We start from the raw sequence: 20,534 nt of genomic DNA, 5'->3' as shown, positions 1-20,534 counted from the left end.
GAAATGGTTAAGTTCCTGTATCCTTTTACTATAGTGAATCTTCATCATCCTTCTTTATTTGAATTATATCGTTTCTCACTATCATGGCCTCCCTTTTTACTTTTGACTCTATGAATGTTTATGTTTTACTAAACTCCAGATATTTCTTTTATTTTATTTGTCATTCTTAAAAAAAACATTATATCTTAATTAATACAACATGGCTTAGTCAATTGTTAATGTTGCATATTTCTATCTAGATCTGCTAACTAATGGGAGTTTGTTTTGTTAAGATACATAAATCAGTCATTAGTTGTAGGATCTGCAATTTTTGTTTACCGTGAATGCAGTTATTTTTAGTTATTCTGAGAGAAATTAAATTCCTATGTTTACTTTAATAATATATTTGCATTGTCCAGGTGAGTGATGGTCACTGATCAGCTGGTTCTTTTCTGTACTCCAGGTCATATTTGAGTTGACTCCCATCTATTGATTTGAGGGTATATATGTATTTTTTATGATGCTAATATGTGGAAGTCACATATTTAAAAATCAATAGTGTGCGAGTTGTATATAATTTGCAGTATTCTTTGGAAATTTGGTTTTATTGAACAGATTGATATTTCCATATACCATACAATTTCAGGGAGGAGAAGGATGTTCCTTTAGGAAACCTAACTTATTTATCAGGTAGCTATTAAATTTCTGTTCAAAACCAATTTTTGTTATAGTACAATATTTAAGTTGGTTAACACAGAAAATTAGTTTGTAATGCATTGCACACATCTGGGTAAAAATTGTCCCAATCTCTTAAGGGGTGGTTGTTCATAATGGTGCTGTATGAAGTTATCTTCAGGGCTCGGTTTCTTGTCTGGTCATCTAATTACTGATTTTCTTATCAGTTAAATCTGGGTCCCATAATTCATCCTAAATACAATTACAGTTTATACTGTTATATAAATTTGAAATATTTATTTTCAATTATTGTAGACTCTGGCTTCAAGTGAATTACATCATTTAGAGGTCATTTCAAGAAAATTTTAATATCTAGTTTTTTTTTAAATAATTTACATTAGAGGTAATTTTTAAGATTTAATTTAACTATGCACTAAAGATGCTTTATGCAGGCAGACTGCTTAACGTACAACAGTAACACCCTCTTTTATTACTTTACTTCTACTATAAAACTAGTCCATACCATGTGATATTCAGTTCATGATAAATACACTAGTCAACATGGTGTATACTGAAGACAATTTGTTGATCATACCTAATAGATCAGTGCTGAATTATCAGTGTTCCAGTTTCTTTGTTTGTGTTTGTATAATATTATTTTTCTAATATCATATCTTTAAAATCAGTATTTATTTATCACTTCTATATTTGCTTGCTTTTTTTTTATTAAATAGCTAAAGTAGCTTTTTAATCATTTTAACTTTTAATGTAACCCAGTGTTAGAATTTTTTTCTTTTTATTTCTTATTCTCTGTAGTAGATGAAATATTTATTTTTTATTTATTACTTGCACTTATGTTTTTTTATTTACATTTTATTTTTTATTATGCTATTTTAAAATAAACTTTAACCTTCAAGATATTTATTTTTTCTGATATTACTACTTATTTGAAACATCTTGCCTAACATTGTTCATTTCCATCTTGAAATACTTATTTTGCTTATTATTCCCTTACTATTTTGTTTTATTTTTTAAATAATGGATAATTGTACTCATGAACCCAGTTGATTCCCTATTTATGAGGACATAAACTGAAGTACACACGATTGTACTTTAAATTGATTTTTAAATGTTACAGTCACAATTTGCATTTTTCCCTGAAAATGTTCTGCTATTTCAAAGACCTGAATATGTTCAATTAGTTTAAGACAAAGGTAATTTACAAATTACTTATAGTGAGCTGTTTAATTGTAGGTCACTGTGTAGTTGAAGGTCACTACTACATTTTATTAATATTTTGGTTTTGGAACAAATTAATTGTGAAGAGGAAATTATCTGCAAAGACATCGATACCAATTTAAATGAAGACAGTTCTGTTGATTTTCTTATTAAATTCTACTTAAATTTTCAGAATTGGCTGGGTTAAAATGAAATGTTATAAAAATAATAATAATAATTTTACAATTGTAAATGAATGTATTATAATGATTTTTTTTTAACAATGAAATGAAATTACCGCCAATATATTACAGATAATAACATGATTAGAAATTACAAATAAGTTATTTACATAAATATAAATGTGAGATACAAATATGTAAATTAAATTATGAATGTTAATAAATATATACAAACAATGAAAATAAACAAGAACAAAACAAAAGTAATGAAATGTAGTAGAAATAACAAAGATGAACCACTGAATGTGAAAATAGGAGGAGAAAAGATTATGGAGGTAGAAGAATTTTGTTATTTGGGAGGTAGAATTACTTATAAAATATAGCGATATAAAATGCCGAATAGCACAAGCTAAACGAGCCTTCAGTAAGAAATATAATTTGTTTACATCAAAAATTAATTTAAATTTCATGAAAAGATTTTTGAAAGTGTATGTTTGGAGTGTCGCTTTATGTGGAAGTGAAACTTGGACAATCGGAGTATCTGAGAAGAAAAGATTAGAAGCTTTTGAAATGTGGTGCTATAGGAGAATGTTAAAAATCAGGTGGGTGGATAAAGTGATAAATGAAGAGGTATTGCGGCAAATAGATGAAGAAAGAAGCATTTGGAAAAATATAGTTAAAAGAAGAGACAGACTTATAGGCCATATACTAAGGCATCCTGGAATAGTCGCTTTAATATTGGAAGGACAGGTAGAAGGGAAAAATTGTGTAGGCAGGCCACGTTTGGAATATGTAAAACAAATTGTTAGGGATGTAGGATGTAGAGGGTATACTGAAATGAAACGACTAGCACTAGAAAGGGAATCTTGGAGAGCTGCATCAAACCAGTAAAATGACTGAAGACAAAAAAAAATAAATAAATATTTATGAGTATGTTGACAATCATACCATAAGAATATAAATCAAATGAAATTACAATGGATGATTATATCAATAAAAAATATTGCTTAAAAATATTATTTAAATCAACCATTTGAGATTTTTAACAGATTTAATTTATGCAGGTCTTAAACCTCTGCCCACCATGATGAATCATAATTGGATGAGATTGAAAGAATTTGTTTGCGATAGTGGTACATCATTAAAACCAATGTAACTCTGTTCTTCGTTTGAATGTTTTGATTGTGGCCTTACATCATGATAAGGATTATGTTTATTAGTAGTATCAATATTATTATCCATTATATTTTTAATACTATTTTGATAATCAGGATTCTGTTGTCTTTGTGAATAAGTTAACATATTTAAATTTATATTAATGTTAAGATTAGTTTTTGGTACATGCGATTTTGTTTGTTGTAAATTGAAGGTTTTCGATGGTATCCGAAAGTCCTTTGTAAAGTCAAATGGTTGTTTTTTACGGGTTATAAAAGAGTTATTCGTTTTCAGATGCTGTACATGTTTATGCTTTGATTGAGGAATATTCTCTTGAGATAATTTACACAATCTATTTTGATAAATAATGTCACCTCGTTGCAACAGATAGTTATGATCATCATTGATATTTGAATAATCTAGTTTATTCTTTGAATATTGTTTACTATTATTGTAAAATTGTTTGATTGATACTCTATCTATTTTGTTTCTGTTTCTCAGTAACAAAATGTTTTTTGTTGTTCGACTTTTGTTGTCCCATCTGGATTCATTGATGCCCAGAATAATATGAATCATGTTCCTTTAACTTTCCTTTGATTATTCTTTTCTTCGTTACATTGCCAACACTTGATATGTATGATTGAACTCTACCAATTCTTTTCTGTGACTGATTTTAAGATAACAATGAGTATCAGTTTCAGACTTATTACTTTCTAATTTAGAATCATGAATTTTGTTTATATGGATGAGTGTATTGTGTTTCTTAGCACAAATCATACATCAATTTTTCAAATAACATTGATTAATGGAATGGCCTTTTTGTAGACAATTAGTACAACATTTATTATCTCCCAAAAAGGCTTTATGATCATCAATGGACAAATTTAAACATTTTATACTGGTATAAATAATGAGTTACAGAACATACATTGATTAAAGTTAAATTTTGAATAAAAACTGACATTACTTCTTTTATACTGTTTGTTGTGATTTAAAGTAAAGCGTTTGTTAAAATATTTTTTAGGATTTTTATAACGCTGTCCTTTTTTCTGTTTTCTGTATTCACTTGCGTGTGTGAAGTGACTATGTTAATGTTTTCAAGAAGTTCTCATCTCATGTTGAGAAATTCTATAGTCTTTAAAGATGGGAAACCTTTGATTTGACAATTTCTCATTCCATAGTCTTGAAGTTATCCAATTTAGATGTTTGAAATTGGACTACTATAAATCTTTATGTGTTGACAGGAAGTTGCATTGATTTGAGCGAATTAACATATGAGGAAATCTCATTATTAAGTTTTGTTAAATAATCACAATTCTCTTTTTATAGAATCTGACCTTAACGATGCAATCAGCATTATATGATGCAGTTAAATATTTGATGTCAAATCATTTTAATAATTCTAGAGCTATAATATAATTTTCATTTGTTATTGGCAGATTCTTAATGATCGCTAAGGCTTCATCTGTAAGAGATGAATGTTAATAATATAATTTTTAGATATTAGATAAATCATCTCTATTATGTACTAAATCAATAAATATATTAAAATATTGCTGCCACTCTTAACACATTACCTCTGAATACAGATATATGAATGGGTTGTAATTGAGTTTGTTTAAATGATGTATTTGTACTAACTTCTTGATTAGATGATCTTTGATTAGTATTATTTATCAAATGTTGCAATTTAAATTCTATAATACACAAGCCTTCTTTAACTTATATTCGATCCGAATCTAAAACCTCATCAACAAATTTCAATTCATTTTCTGATTGAATAGTGTCATATTTGCTTTGCAATTCAATAAGACTTCTTATTTTAATTTGTAAGATGGGAATATCACCTAGTGAAAGATCATAATTGTGAGTAAATGTGTCAATCCTAGTTATGGTGGCCATTTTTAACCCTCTTTGTCTAATTAATTGTTCGCTATGCATAATGATAATAGTAATAACAATTTGAATTATTAATAAATATAATGAGTGAAATAACCTGATAATGTAAATTAAATGTGAAATAGATTAAATGATATTACAACAATGATGAAACAATGAAAATTAAATGTAACGTAAATTAGGAAAGATGTTACGTAAATGATGTTGTAGATCTAGATACTGAGTCCCTTTATGCAGTAGATTGTGAATATGAAGATTCTTCAAATTGTACATTATGGTGATGTAGATTATAATTTAGATTTTTAAATTATTCTTCAAGTTGCATGTAATATCGCGGTTTAAGGACCAAAAAATATGTTGAATAATTGCTGCTGTGGTACAATACCTCGGTTAGGGTGAATTATTCATGTAGTTGATTAGGGCTGGTTCAGTTATTTAAATAAAAAGCCTTGAAATAATTATGAATAGAAATTGTATTTATTTATGTTTTTATTTATGTAATTCACAAATATATCAATGATGATTGATAATGTGAGTCTTCAAGCGATGTACCTAGATGAGACTGTGAGACCAGACTGTCTGAATGAAGTGAGGAGTTTGCTTATATATTGTGTACAGAGCCACTGAATAGTCAGGAGCTGAGTGCATCTGAAAGGAGTTGTGTAAACTGTAAAGAGCTGAGTGATGCCGACAGGAGCCAAGTGTATCATTAAGGAGGTAAGGACCTGTGTGAACTGTACACAACCACTGAATTGTCAGGAACTGAATGCATTCAAAAGGAGCCGAGTGATACCGACAGGAGCCGATTGCATCTGTAAGGAGCTGTGTGAACTGTACAGAGTCACTGAATCATCAGGAGCCGAGTGTGAATCCGACCATACCCAAAGATCTTTAAATTTTAAAAGTCCTAAATAAAATTAAATTTATGTTTCTCATTAATAGTGAATTTTAAATAACATGAATGTAACTTGTCTCTATACAACCTCCACAGATAGTAAAAGTAGTAAAATTAAAACTTTGTTACCCCGTTATATTATTAAAAAGCCTAGATTTTAGTCCTCTGTAATGATTACAGACTTCAAATCACATCTTTAAAAAAAATTCTGATTAAGAAAAGAATATTAAGGGGTTAGTGAAACAGAGACAGTAATTATATGAAGAAATTCTCTCATTTCTTCTGACATTCCTATTCATTTTAAGAGTACAATTTCTAGTAAAAGCAATATTCATTACAGCAATAAATAAATCTGAAGGACAAACCCTTAAAAGTTGTTGGTATAAATTTGGAAAGTGATATTTTATTTTCTTGGGCAACTGTATATGGCATTATCAAGAACAGAGGCTCCATCAATTCTCTACATTCAATCCCAAAATTTCAGGCTAGGAATGTGGTTTACAGAAAGATTTCATGATAGCATAAAAAATTTAATGATCGAGTTATAAATTTGATAAGGATCGGGCACAACCAGGAACTTAAGCTGGTATCACTTCTTATGAAACATTTTTTGACATAGTACGTGTTATTAAATTATCTTCTTTCTACAATTGCTGATTATAAAATAATTAATTGTTTTAAGTTCTTATTTTTTTATTTATCTGTGAAACCTTTTCTCATGTCTACATAAATCAAGCCCAGTGCAAATCATGTATGTTCTACTCTACATAGACTACATTTACACATTGTTTTAATATGCAACCCATTATAATTTTTAAATAAACAGGAAGAGTTCATAATTGAACATACTAGATTGATTAAACTATGTCAGTCATCTCATCAATTTTCTATTAAAATAATCCTTAAGGTATAATCACCTCTTATTATTTTACAGATTCTATTTAATAAGTTTGCTTAGGTTTAAAACTCTGAAATTTTAATTCTGATTTCAAATAAGATTGGTAAATTATAAATTATAATTATATTTCAGCATGTACAAAAATGATGATAAACATTTATATAACTTATAAGTTGCTTAAATTTTTTGTAACCCTCATTTTGTCTTTATTTTCAGTTCATAGAGATATCAAACCACATAATGTTTTATTGTCAGTTCCATCCAGTGCTGGTAAAGTGCGTGCAATGATTTCTGATTTTGGTTTATGTAAAAAATTACAAATTGGTCGAGCATCATTTTCGCGTAGATCTGGTATTACTGGAACTGATGGTTGGATTGCCCCAGAAATGGTTCTTGGTAATGGAAGAACTGTGAGTTACAACAAATTTTGTATCATCTTACAATGTCATGTTTTATGGGTTTTTTGTGTTAATTTAGCTCTGACCACCATTAGTATTAAAGAACTATAACGTAATTAAAAAGCTGTAAGAACTACTCTTTCACTTTCTTTGACATATATTGTAGTATAATGCATAATGCGATCATGTGCTTGTTCACTGCCACATGCAAATTTTTTCACTTATATGGATCATTCAGTGTTTTTCTGGTGGGGTCACGAGCCACTACAAATACAGTTTTTAAAAATCTAGAAAAACAGGGAAATTTATTTAAGAAACTTGTTTGCTTCTTTCTCAGCGTATGAAAATTAGTTTTAATAACTTATATTGATTTTCAGTAATAATGATGGTGCTCCTATCTATATTATGTATATGAAATAATGTAAATTTATTAGAGAAACCACTGACAGCACCCAGAAAAGAAAAAACAAAAGATTTTGCAATCATCATCTAAACAACCTTACTTCAGAATAATAAAAGATTATTATTAAATAAGGATAAACAAGGATTGGAGAAAGCATGAACAAAAATTATGAATTGCCTTCCTTACTAGGAAGTGTGAGAAGTGATTGCCTTCTTCACTAAAGTTTGTTGTTGTATAACATCATGCCAAGCCTGGTGAAATATAGGTGATATTCTGCCCCACAAGTGACTATGACTGCTAGGACTTCACTAAGTTTAAACTGTAGAGCAAACATCATTACTCTCAGAGAAGTAAACTTTATTGGTGTTTATTATAACTCAGATACTTTACTTACATCTGTCATAAGAGAGATTGTAACAGATGGTTTACTTTCCTGTTATAATTTTTTTTTTGTGAACTGTTCAGATTGTAAAGAACTGTTTACTACTCATTTTTATACCCGTAAATGGAAATTTATATTAAAATATTAATTCTTCTTTGTATATTAGCATTCTCTAAGCTGTTTTTTTCTTCTTTTTAAGTTTTTTATACTATCCACATACATTTTTATCAAATAAGAATTATGTTAATTATAGTAAAAGTTAAAAAAATAATTAAAAAAAAGCATTTATACAAGTGTATAAATACTTCATGGGGCTAATGATAATGATAATTGATATTTCTGTTACGTAAGGGGTTAATTATTTAATGTCCAGCTGGACTAGTTATAATTTAATATTATTAGTTCCTGGATGCTTCATTATCTATTGATTTGATGAGTTCTAAGCAACAATATCTTGATCTGGCAATCTGTAGATGTTACAAGCTGTTAGTATAATCATTGCACAAACAAGGGGTGCAGCTATGTAGAGGTCTTGAATCAAAAAACTGTACTAGATACCTGAAACTTACCAAAACAAAAAAAAAACTTTTTAATATTGTTAAATAATTGATATAAAATTCAAACAAAAACCTTCATTACTATATGACTAATAGCAAGAACAGTTACCATAAAAACCAATCCATAGTTGCATGCCAAGGATTATTACTACTGTTTGTGGCCGAATGTTAAATAACTCTTACTCATGTGAAGTATGAAATTTTTATAGCTGCAACTTCATTGGGATTTTACTGTATTTTATCAGAAGAGAAAATTAAACTGGCCATCAAGAATGAGCAGTATTGAAAAATAGTCATTGCAGTTTTTTTGCCATAAAGTAATGTTACAATACTGTACAAATTAATTCGAACACAAATGTTATTTAATAAAAAGTAACTTTATTTAGAAAAAAAAATCATTCCTATATAATTTATGAATATCTAGTAATTGACATGTCCTTCTTTATTCTTAATCATTACACATAATCATTTGGCATCGATTCAATAAGTTATTACACATGTTTTTTTTATTTCTTCATCACAAACCTTTATTATTGTTTTAATGAGGTCAATTTTTGTGGCATCATTCGTTTTTGAGAGTTTTTTATTACTATTGCCCAGAGATTTTCAATTGAATTTAAGTCTGGTGAGTTACCATGGAGGCCATGTTTAATTCTTTGAAAAATGTTTCTACTTTTTTGGGTGTATGGCATGGTGCCAAATCTTGTTGGAACACCCCATTACCTTGTGAGAATTTGTTTTGAAGTTATTTCACAACCCTTTTTTTCAGAATCTTGATATGTCCATCACTTTTCAACATTCCATCTACTGGAAGTAATAAACAAGGCCCTCAAAAGTCAAATTCCAAAACTTTTTTTCTGAGGATGTTTAACTAATTGTTGGATATGAGCCAGTGATGTATTTTCATCTGATGCTTTTATAACATATGGAAACTTTTGCCCCTGAACATAAAAAAAAAAAAACATAAAACATAACATTTCTCCAGTTTTATTTGATACAGTTAGCATGTGCTTTGACTCAATGGCCATTGCTTTTTTTGCACATTATTGGTGTTAGAAGCTCTTAGCTGGTTATTGAGCTTATGTGAAAAGGAGCCAGTTTCTATAAATTGTTTTAAAATAATGTTGATCTTTGTGGCGAAGTGGTAGTGTCTCAGCCTTTCATCCAGAGGTCCCGGGTTCAAATCACGGTAGGGCACGATATTTTTCATATGCTATATTTCTATATCCCATGTACAAGCTTCAAGCTTATGTGGTGCTATCATCAAGCAAAATAGCATTTCTGTCCCTAGTCCCAACACTACATTCTCAGAAGCTATTTGTCATGACATACCGGTATGCTGAGAAAGAGAAACAATTTTTGAACACTTTCTTGAAGTTTGTCCATTATTATATAGACACACAGAACAAAAAATACAAAAATATTGTAAAAAAAAAAATATGGAATAAACTTTTGCAAAAAACCATTTATAATGTGAAAATTGCTAAATAACCAAACAACAGTAATCTCACATTACATAGACAACTTATTGGGTGTGGTCAAGCATTGTAGCCACAACATAGAAATAAACAAAAATTTCCGTGTTACAGATATGGAATTTAAACATTTTTCTTATCAACATTTGGCTGGTCATAAAAGATGTTGTTACAAGTAGATATGTATTAAAAGTAGTAAAATTAATGTAGTTTACTCTGTTTTGTATTTTGTTTGATATAGTACAAATTTTCGTAGTTGAAACTTAAAGTGAACATCATCTACATTTGATCCAGCCACTGTGTATGCTTTAAATGCAGTAATGCTTATAAAACATATATCAGTCTTTCAGTTTTATCATCAGTGATCAAATATTAATGGGTTCATTGTAATTGGAGAAATAATTTTTTTAATTAAAATTTATTCATCTCCAAAACTGATATTATTATTATTGTAGTTATTTATAAGTTTTAGTCAGATATTATGAAAGTAATGATGAATATTGTTTAAATATAAAGAAATGTTTATAACATAAATTCTTGCATTATTATAGTTTTCAAGATTTAATTATTGCGTGTTTTATCTTTTTATTTTTATCTTACAGATGTGTGCAGTAGATATATTTTCTCTTGGTTGTGTATTTTACTACGTAAAATGTGGAGGTAAACATCCATTTGGGGATCCACTTAGAAGACAAGCTAATATATTGTCAGGAGATTACAAGTAAGTAATTAGTAAAATAAAAGAAAAATTATAATTTTAATTTATTAGAATGTAAATTTAAAGTTTATAACCAACAAAAAGGGTGTTAAAAATATTCATTCAAAAAACTGACTATTAATAAACCTTACATTGCTGTTTAATTTTATTAAAATGTAGTAAAATATCCATTTCAATAAAGTTTTAAAAAATTATTTTTTAAATTAGTAACACGTAATTGTTACTAAACTTATTTTTTTGTTTTGTAACATAAAAATAAGTAGTAAATTTTTTTTAATGGTCAATAGCCATTAAAGTGCTCCAAAAGCAACTGTATCCTGTATTATTTAACTTGGTGGTTTAAATAGATGCATTTTACTGAGTGTGGTTTTGGCTGATGATATTTTAACTTGTGTTTCAATACTCTTTGTTTCCAGGAATTGAAGATTTTCAAGGTAACCATTTCTCTGAGAACAATCTGATTTTAGGATAAATTTTATTATTTTGCTCAAGAACCCTTTTTATCATAAACTAAACAGAAAAGTTTGATTTTAATGAACCGTGTTTGTAGACTGAAATCTGTTCTTTGCAAAGAAATGTTTTACTTCATTCGTTTTTGGAATATTTAAAAATTTTATTGTTCCATTCTCATATTAATTTGTATGTCATCAATAGCAACATTTGTTAAATCTCCAACAAATCATTATTGTCCTATTGTCTAATTTTTTCTGCAAACTAGAGATTATAAAATTCCTCTTCCCTTAATTAAAAAATTTCATTTAAACCACTGCACATATTTATTTAATATTAATTCGATATGTTAGAAATAATTTTGGTAACAATTTTCCAAATTAACCATAAATCAAATTATATGGTCCCATAGTTTGGAAATTGAATGTATGTAGAAAATTACATAATTTGAAACACGAACTGGTTGTTTAAAAATATTTTCAACATTTTGAGTTGTGAATTACTGAAACTGCTGATTTGGAGTCTTTTGTTGTACCATTTTTATGCAGTAAGTATACTTTACTGTTTTATGTCTGTTCAATTTTATTTTTAGGTTAACGTCATTAAAAGAAAAAGCTCTTTGGTATAATTTAATTAAAAATATGATCAGTTCTGAACCTCTTGAGAGACCGCCTGCTACTGTTATCAAATATCATCCAGTTTTTTGGGATAAATTGACAGTTTTATCATTCTTACAGGTAACATTCTTAAATTTTAATTAAAGAGTGATAACATATTACTATTTTGTTTAGATTTTTTGAGCTTTCATTGCTGAAATGATTATGTCAAATTAATTTCTGTCTTATGCTTTTTATTAATATGAATAACAGTATTTAAATAGGTCATGTATAGGAAAGTTAAAAAATGAACCATTTGCCATCAGGTCTGGACAGAGTGATATTGATGTTACATAATTATATTAAGGATATCTAAAGTTTGGTCTGGGGCATTGAAGTATTGCTCATAGCAATACATATATACGTCATTCTGTTGTCAGATAGAAGTACCACGCTCTCAGCAACTGTAGTTGTTGACTAGCTGCTGTGTGGAGAACGTTTGTATTGTATTTAACTCTTCCTGCATTTATACAGCATTTTTCATCTATAATTGCAAACAGTACTTTTAAATACAATTACTACCAGAAATTATACTACTCTGTGCATACAACTGTATGTTTTCTATTTTATGTACTGCAGAATATATATAATATTTTCAAGAATCATTAGTTAACTGTTGGTTTTAGCGATTTTTGTCATGCAATGATTTCTAAAAGAGGTAGGCCTATTACTCACCCTGTTCATGACAGGGCAGCTTTTGGTCAGGGTGTAATGGTTCATAGCCAAGCATGGGAAATTGTCTGCAGTGAGAGAGGTTTTTGAGAATTAATCAAAAGTATTTTAGAAAAGAATGAACCTTTGATTCCTTTTCAGAAAGTTAGAGAATGTACTGCTCTTAAAATTAGTAACAATATACTTTTCAGTATTATTGAAGACAAATTTTTAACTGTGCAGAAAGCTTCATCAAAATTATTAACACTGGGGAAACAATGACTAAGAGAGTCTCCAGTTACTGTTTTAGGTATGTTTGTAGTTGATATCAGTTGCAGACACATTTACAACTACTACTTAAAGAAAGAATATCCAACTAAGAAGTTATTAGTTTCTCTTTGGGAGGTTGAGTTATTTTATGGAAAATATTCGTTTTTACTGAAAGTACTGCATAATATTGGCTTCAAATACCAGAAAATTAATAGCAGAAAAACTTTACTTGAAAGAAGAGATATTGTCACTCAATGTAGTATTTTTCTGAATTAAATGAAGATTGTTAATTTTAATGAAATTGTTTGATTAGATGAAACTTGGATTAATGCTAACCACTCAAACCTAAAAGCATGGACTGATGAAACTCTTGATGGTACTCTGCCTGTGCCTATTAGTCGAGGTGGAAGATTAATTATCTGTCATGCCAGAACAGTTGATGGGTTTTTGAATGAAGTGCTATTAATGTTCAAATCAAAGAAAACAAATGCCATGAGGAGATGAATAATGAATGAAACATTCACAAAGTAGTTCAAAGAAATGCTTATGAAAAAAGTTAAACCATAGTAAAAAAAATGATAAAAGTTAATTATATCTTCATATCACTTAGTGTAATTAGATAAAGCACCGACTAATGCTAATCAGAAACATAAGTTGATTGATTGGGTAGTTTCACGTGTGGTCAGTGCGGACAATTCAATGACCAAAGGACAACTTTTGGAAATTATTTGAGAAAAAATCTTCAAGACCAGTTTGTGAAATAGCAAAAGAAGCAGGCCACAAAGTCACTCGATTGCCTCCCTAACATTGTCACTAAAGTGCTATTGAAATTGTGTGGAGTTACCTCAAAAGGTATGTAAAAAATAATAATAAAAAGTTTACAGTGGTGGAAATAAAAGAAATTGCATCGAAAAAATAAATAGCATAACCTCTTAAGACTGGAGAAAAGCAGTGCAACATGTAAGAGGAGTTATATATGAAGCCATAAAAAGAGAAATTCCCTTGGGCATAGACAATTTAATTATAAATTTAGAAGAATCATCTGTTTCATCTTCCTGTGAATAGCGGCTCTGAAGATGATAAAATGGGAATGGATTTCAACCACTTTCTGATGAATAACGCCAGAGTATTTATTTATAATAATTATTTTTATTGTACAGTAGTTGTTTTCCCCAATTTAATTATTATATTTTAGTAATTATTTTATAATATTAATAATAACTATTGTAAATTGATAATATAAACATAAAATAAATGCATTGTATCTTACTATAGATAATTATAAAAAATAAAAAATGACAAAAAATATAATAGGCCTACAATAAAAAAAAATTAAATTAAAAATGATGTTTTGGGAAGTGGCTGACATTAACTTTCATATCCTTGAGAAAAGAATTACTAGGTCGATAGCAATGTGCAAGTGAGAGGTATGAGAGGGGTAATGAGAAAGAGAAGGTCAAATATGATTAGCAATATTTGACACCTTGCTTTCCTTCTGAGAGTCACATGTGGTAACGATACATTAACTACCAGAACCAAACTCTCAATAACGTGAGTATAGCTATTATTTTATTAGCTTTGTTTGGCTAAGGATAAAGTGGCTTGTATTAGTTCATATTAAGAACTATTGAACTATCTATGGGACATATCTATGCATATGTAAGACATATTTGTTGTGCAAATAGAGCTGATGATAATTGTTTCATTATCTAATGTGCACCTAGTTTTTAATTTAAGGGTTGTATGTTTCTCTTTGATAGTTTGTCAGTAACCATTTAGAGTAGCTTATTATTAATAATAAATAAAAACCTTTTCATTTATATTATTAGTGCACAATCATATTGAGCAGTTGTTTTCTTCACTGTTGAATGTCAGCTGACATTCAAATACCTTTGCAATATACAAGCATTAATAGTGTAAAATAAAGCTTGATCTCAAAAAGCCAGATGATTCATCTAAGATATGTATTTCCAAAAAAATTGATGAGTATACATATTCTTTGATGATTGATTGAAGTTATAGAACTGCCTTTATGTGTCTAGTAATGTACACAGAATAGGTTCTTATTAACAAAGCTTAGGATAACACTTGAAAATACTTACTCACAAGGCCTTCAGTTAAGCTCACCTACATCTCACACTTAAATAATTGTAGAACTAATTCTGGAACATAAAATACATTTTAAAACTTTTAAATATAACCTCATAAGTCTACACTTATGAATATTTTGGTAGCTGTTAGCTGGTTGCCAGGCAAAAGACAGTGTTCTAGATCAAACTCAACTGAAACAAAAAATAATAGTCAACCTACTGTGTTAATTATGAATCTATCCACTTATGGATGGGCTTAATTTTCAGTGATGAGGATTTTAATAATAGAATGGTACCACGTCATATCCTTGAACCTACTATCGGTTGACTTCACTTTGCTTACAGCTGAGCATGATTAAAAGGAAGGATATTTTATTTTATCTTGAGTAATTTGATTTTAGAAAGATGAAAAATGATTTTCGAATTTTAATATAACTTTTTTTTCATTTTAGCATAAAGTTTGGTAACTTATAATTTTGAATGTTGTAAGTGTAGTACTTTGTTTCAAAATTATGGTTAAAATTCTTTATTCAGGATGTTAGTGATCGTATGGAAAAAGAAGATTGTTCTAGTGCTGCATTAATTACATTGGAAACTGGAGGGGATAAAGTTTGTGGCAGTTCTGGAGATTGGAGAGATAATGTTGATGCTGAAATCACTGCTGACCTTCGAAAGTATCGTACTTATCGTGGTGAAAGTGTTAGAGATCTTTTAAGAGCTCTTCGTAATAAAGTATGTATACTAATTTCAGAAGTAATTTTAATTATTACTCTTTTTACCAAATATGACTACAGTATTTGTAATAATGCTGCTAGCAATGTATTCAATATGTTGCGTCTGTGTATTTTTTAAAAAGTACTACTTTTCATTTGTTTTTCAAGTCATGTAGCTTGTCAAAACTTTTAGCATGTTTATCAGTCTTTTCTCTCTCTTTGACTCCATTCTATAGCTCATGATAGATTTTTTCTTAAGGTCAATAGTGATCTGCAGGTTTTCTCTGATATCACCAGTTGTTGGAAAAAGATTTAATTGTTTGAAAAATCGGTTTTGCTACAAAACATTCTGATAATGTTTTTTTTCTTCTTCTGAAAGTACAATTTTAATAAAAGTGTGTATTAACCCATTTATTGTCATGAACATATGCAATATTTTTTTTTTTTTTTAATTATTGGTAAACTGATAGATGTACAATGTCATTCAAACTTGAGCACCAAATAACATTAGTTGCATCAGTTCTTTCATATAACATATCAAATTGTTTATAATGAAAAATGGAACATTTACTGCCTATTTAAAACATTTGTTGTGGGAAAATTATTTCATTTTAGTTTTAAACAAAGTTAACAACAAGAGTAATGAACTTGATCTATTGTACTGTTAAATAAATTAATTGGGAATCTTGTCTCAGATGTCTTAAGAAGAAGGCTTATGTACTGTAATATTAAATGAAAAACTTGAATGCAAGTTTTTAAAAACAGGAATTTATTTAATCTAAAAATATTTTCAGTCGTAAATCAAAATAAGGCATTCAGCCTACAACAAATTTTTATGAAACTATCTATAAATTTGTAAATCATTTTTTTATAGTATTAAAAAATATTCACGAAAACTAATGTTTTTATAAAAATATTATATAAGTATTTGTTATACAGTTAATGAACAAGGATCATACAAATTAATCAACATTTCTCTAAATTAATTTTTTTATGAAAGTTTGAATTAATCAAAACATTGAAAAACTTTTAATAGAGTATGGTTTACAGGAAATATGTGTCACCCAAAGCTTTAATGTTGTTTATGTTAGCCACATTATTTTCTTAAGAACAGTTAAACTCTTTTATAGCATAGTAGTAGATGTGAGTAAATGTGGATAGATATTATATCTATTAATTGTAGATAAAAATTAAGCAAAATAAACTCTTCTATATTCACAATAAAAAGTGGAGTTTATTTTGAGTAAACCTTTATTGACAAAGCATCTGCAAATTCAACTGGTCATCAAGGATGCATAAACCATTCCTGTTAATTTTTGTTTCTTGAATTTATTTTATCCTGTTTTTCAATATTTTCAGAAACATCACTTCAGAGAACTATCAGAAGAAGCTCAACGTAGCCTTGGTCCATCTGCTGATACGTTTGTAGATTATTGGTTGGATAGATTTCCAACACTTTTTAGCCACAGTTGGACTGCTATGCAGTGTGTTCGACATGAACCAGAATTTGCAAAATATTATCAGTCTGATTACACATTTCCTCCAGTTATTACAGATTGTTCAGTACCAGGTTGGTTAACTTCTAACATAATGGAAAATTGTAGTCAAAAGATTCGTAATAGTCCTAAACATAATTCGCCTAGAAGGAAAAACAACTATAAACAAGAGTTTAGAAAGAGTAAACAGACGTTACAGTGTAAAGTATCGCCTGATAATAATGAAGTAAATGATTTAGTTAATAGTGAATCATGTACTAAGGATTGCAAACAGATTCAATTTCAATACAACAAAACTGTACCTGATGTAGTTTATAGTGAATTGGATCGTTGTAGTAATGTTCCTCTTATTGATAATAATGTTAAAAAGACATCCATTAATAAAGTAGATGTAGAAATGGAACAGTGGAAACAAAAAGGGATGCAAAATGGTGTCTGGAGACCTAAATCAAAACAGAGAAGTAAACAGAAAAAAGATAATGAAGAAGCTGTGGTTTGGGTATTACCATCATAATAATTTTAGTTTTATAGAAAAATACTTAAATAATATTTTTGTAATTATTGTTTTTCGTTTTTTATTAATATTTTATTTGTAATTATTTTTATCGTTGTTACCTATAAATGTTAAGGATTTTAAATGGTTTTTAAGAGGTTTCACCTGTTAGACAAAGAAAAAATATATTAAGACTGAGTGCCTAGATTTAATTATTATTCTTTAATACCATAATACTGGTTGCAATGAATAAAGGTATATATAAACGTCGGCTATAACTATAGCATATTGCTAATTTTAGTTCTGATTTAAATTTATAAATATTCTTAATATATATTTTAAATTCATTTACCTTGTATAAAGAAATAAAATTTATGCCATGAAAGCCTAACACAATATTGTGTTTGAATAGCATATCTTATGAATGCTTGACATAAACAATTGTATTTACTGCTTTGGTTAAAAGTTTCATTTTATTTTATGGAAACCTGTAGGAACTACAACAAATTAGCATAAATAATACCTTGTTTTTGGTAATTTTCTGTAATCACTGTAGGTTTTTTTAAAAATATATTGCAACTCACAACCATAATGCTGTAAAGAATGTGGTTTAAGGTATAAAACTCAATATTTTTCATAAGATGTTAATTATCCAAAGTGAGCTTTTTCTTTTTTTGATGTCTATAATAATTCTTATTTAGTGTTTTGTAATTCTCGGTAACAAAGTTCGACAATATGACTTGAGTACTCAACAATCTGTTTATAGTTTTTAATTTATTAAAAATTCTTTTGTATGTGTGTATATCTGATGTACTCCACTCTAGTGCGCCTTTGTACTTTTTTATCATTATTTAAGCCTTAATATTTTGTCTATTAATTTTTATTTTTAATATTTTGTATATTTTTGTTAAGGTTAACATTATGATTTTTAAATGTTAAATCATTTCACTGTTATTGTAACTTCCCATAAGTAATAATTTATGAATTACTTATAATCAATTTTTATTTCATGAAAATTATTCTGATCTTCCTTCATTATTTTTTTTATCTTTACCAAAATGTTTCATGTTATATTACACCCATGGATCTTCAAGCCAGGACATATTGGTAATTGGAGTCCAATATCAAAGTGAATATCAAGGAATGATGATGTTAAATTTATCTAATTATTTATTTGTACAGTAATAACATGCTTACACTAATTAACAGTTACTGATGGATGATAAATGAATTTTATAGTGTGCAAAAATGCCATGCCTGACCTAGATTTGAATCTGGACCTCCAGATGAAAGACCGAGATGCTACCACTCCACCATGGAGATAGGCAAAATGTAATTGTTGTTGTCTTGGACAATCAACTGTGGCCATGTACAGATGGCATACTGTAATCCTTGCATTACTACAAGATCTAATTATTATTATATTTAGATTATTTGTATGGAGTGCTTAATCATTAAATATTTCAGTAAAATACTCTAGTTAATGTTCCAATTTTATTTTTCAATAAGTTTTTAAAATTTTTCAATTATCTGTTAACTATATAAATACAACTACTATTCAGTGTTGCTTCATAAGCAAGGTAACAGTTTTGCAGTAAACTTTCCCAGTTTACTTTTGTTAAAAAAATATCGGTTGCATGTACTTATGATAGAGAAGATACTATATTCTACTTGGTTGATTTCCCAATTATGTTAATTTTCATCCTTTAATCAGAAGCAGGATGACTAGATAAACTGGAGACAGAATCAAACCCTGTTTAGCTCTTAAACGATTACCATTATAAACAGAATATATTAACAAAGACAAAAAAGTTATAAGTAAAGAAATTTATTAGGTATTATTACAATTTGATGTTAAAGTTAAGATTAGGCAATTGGAATATTGGTATTATGCTTGTTTCTTGATCTTAGGTTTAGTTCCCACAGGGATTGGTATTTTTTCTCTTCATTTCATCCAAATCTTCCTCAGTGTGAAGTATAACTTTAATTTTGAAGGCTTTTGTCTCAGATTAAGAAAGTACCTTTAAGTTTCTTGATTAAATTAGAGTTACATCATTTCATTCACAAGAGCTCTATCATACATTCAGCTTTGTAATTTAGATTCTGTAGCACATTTAATCATTGAATCATTAAATTTAATCATTGAATTTCAAAATCATACAAATCAAAATTATACGTTTTATATTAGTTGTGTTTTTAATGGATTCACTCTTAACCAATTTCATTTTAACTGGGCATATATGGTTGTACAATATTTTTTTCTTTGCTGGGTCAGTTATTTAGTCTTGTTAAAAATGTTAATATTGAGCTATTCTGTTATTAAATAAAATACCAAAATTTAAATTAATTCATTACTGAAAATTGTCTTGATTGTGTATTAAACAAATCCAACAAAATGAGGAAAGGTTGATTAAAATAAGAAATTTTCACTGTTAATTATGTTACACATTTCTGTAATAATTGTATTTTAATTATAAATGATATATACATACACACACACCACACACATATAATATATATATATATATCAGACACCTGGTATATATATATATATACACCAGATGTATATATATATATTTCAGGTGTCTGAAAAAGAACTGTGCGTTTTAAATTAAATTTACATTATTAAATTCAGAATTATCAATCTATGTAATTTTATCATATTAAAGTACAAAACCTAAAGAATTTTTTATCTCTAAATGTAATACAATATGAACACTATTTACAAACCTGCGATGTCAAACTTCATTCCAACTTCAACCGATTCAAACTTCACTCTGGCAAATATGTTTGCAGGAATTGGTTCCATGATTATTCAGTGTTATTCTTTGGTGCAGGTAGTTGAGTGACTGGATTTTTTCTTGGTATACTACATCTTTTA

General features: G+C 28.2%; 1 protein-coding gene across 1 annotated transcript in view; it reads left to right on the top strand.

Moving 5' to 3' along the window:
* The window catches only part of LOC142330341 (serine/threonine-protein kinase/endoribonuclease IRE1-like), a 102,137-nt gene extending 82,978 nt beyond the window's left edge, over positions 1 to 19,159 (top strand). The window contains exons 13-17 of the mRNA XM_075375572.1: positions 7,118 to 7,311; positions 10,719 to 10,837; positions 11,877 to 12,021; positions 15,486 to 15,683; positions 17,024 to 19,159. Coding sequence (XP_075231687.1) covers positions 7,118 to 7,311; positions 10,719 to 10,837; positions 11,877 to 12,021; positions 15,486 to 15,683; positions 17,024 to 17,674 — 1,307 coding nt within the window. The 3' untranslated portion in view covers positions 17,675 to 19,159. The remainder of the gene's footprint in view (positions 1 to 7,117; positions 7,312 to 10,718; positions 10,838 to 11,876; positions 12,022 to 15,485; positions 15,684 to 17,023) is intronic.
* Positions 19,160 to 20,534: the final 1,375 nt, after the last annotated feature.

Source organism: Lycorma delicatula, chromosome 9 (genome assembly GCF_047948215.1).
Source record: "Lycorma delicatula isolate Av1 chromosome 9, ASM4794821v1, whole genome shotgun sequence".
In the NCBI taxonomy this organism is placed as follows: Eukaryota; Metazoa; Arthropoda; class Insecta; order Hemiptera; family Fulgoridae; genus Lycorma; species Lycorma delicatula.
The sequence above is the reverse complement of the archived record's forward strand: the minus strand, read 5'-3'. Positions and strand labels throughout refer to the sequence as shown.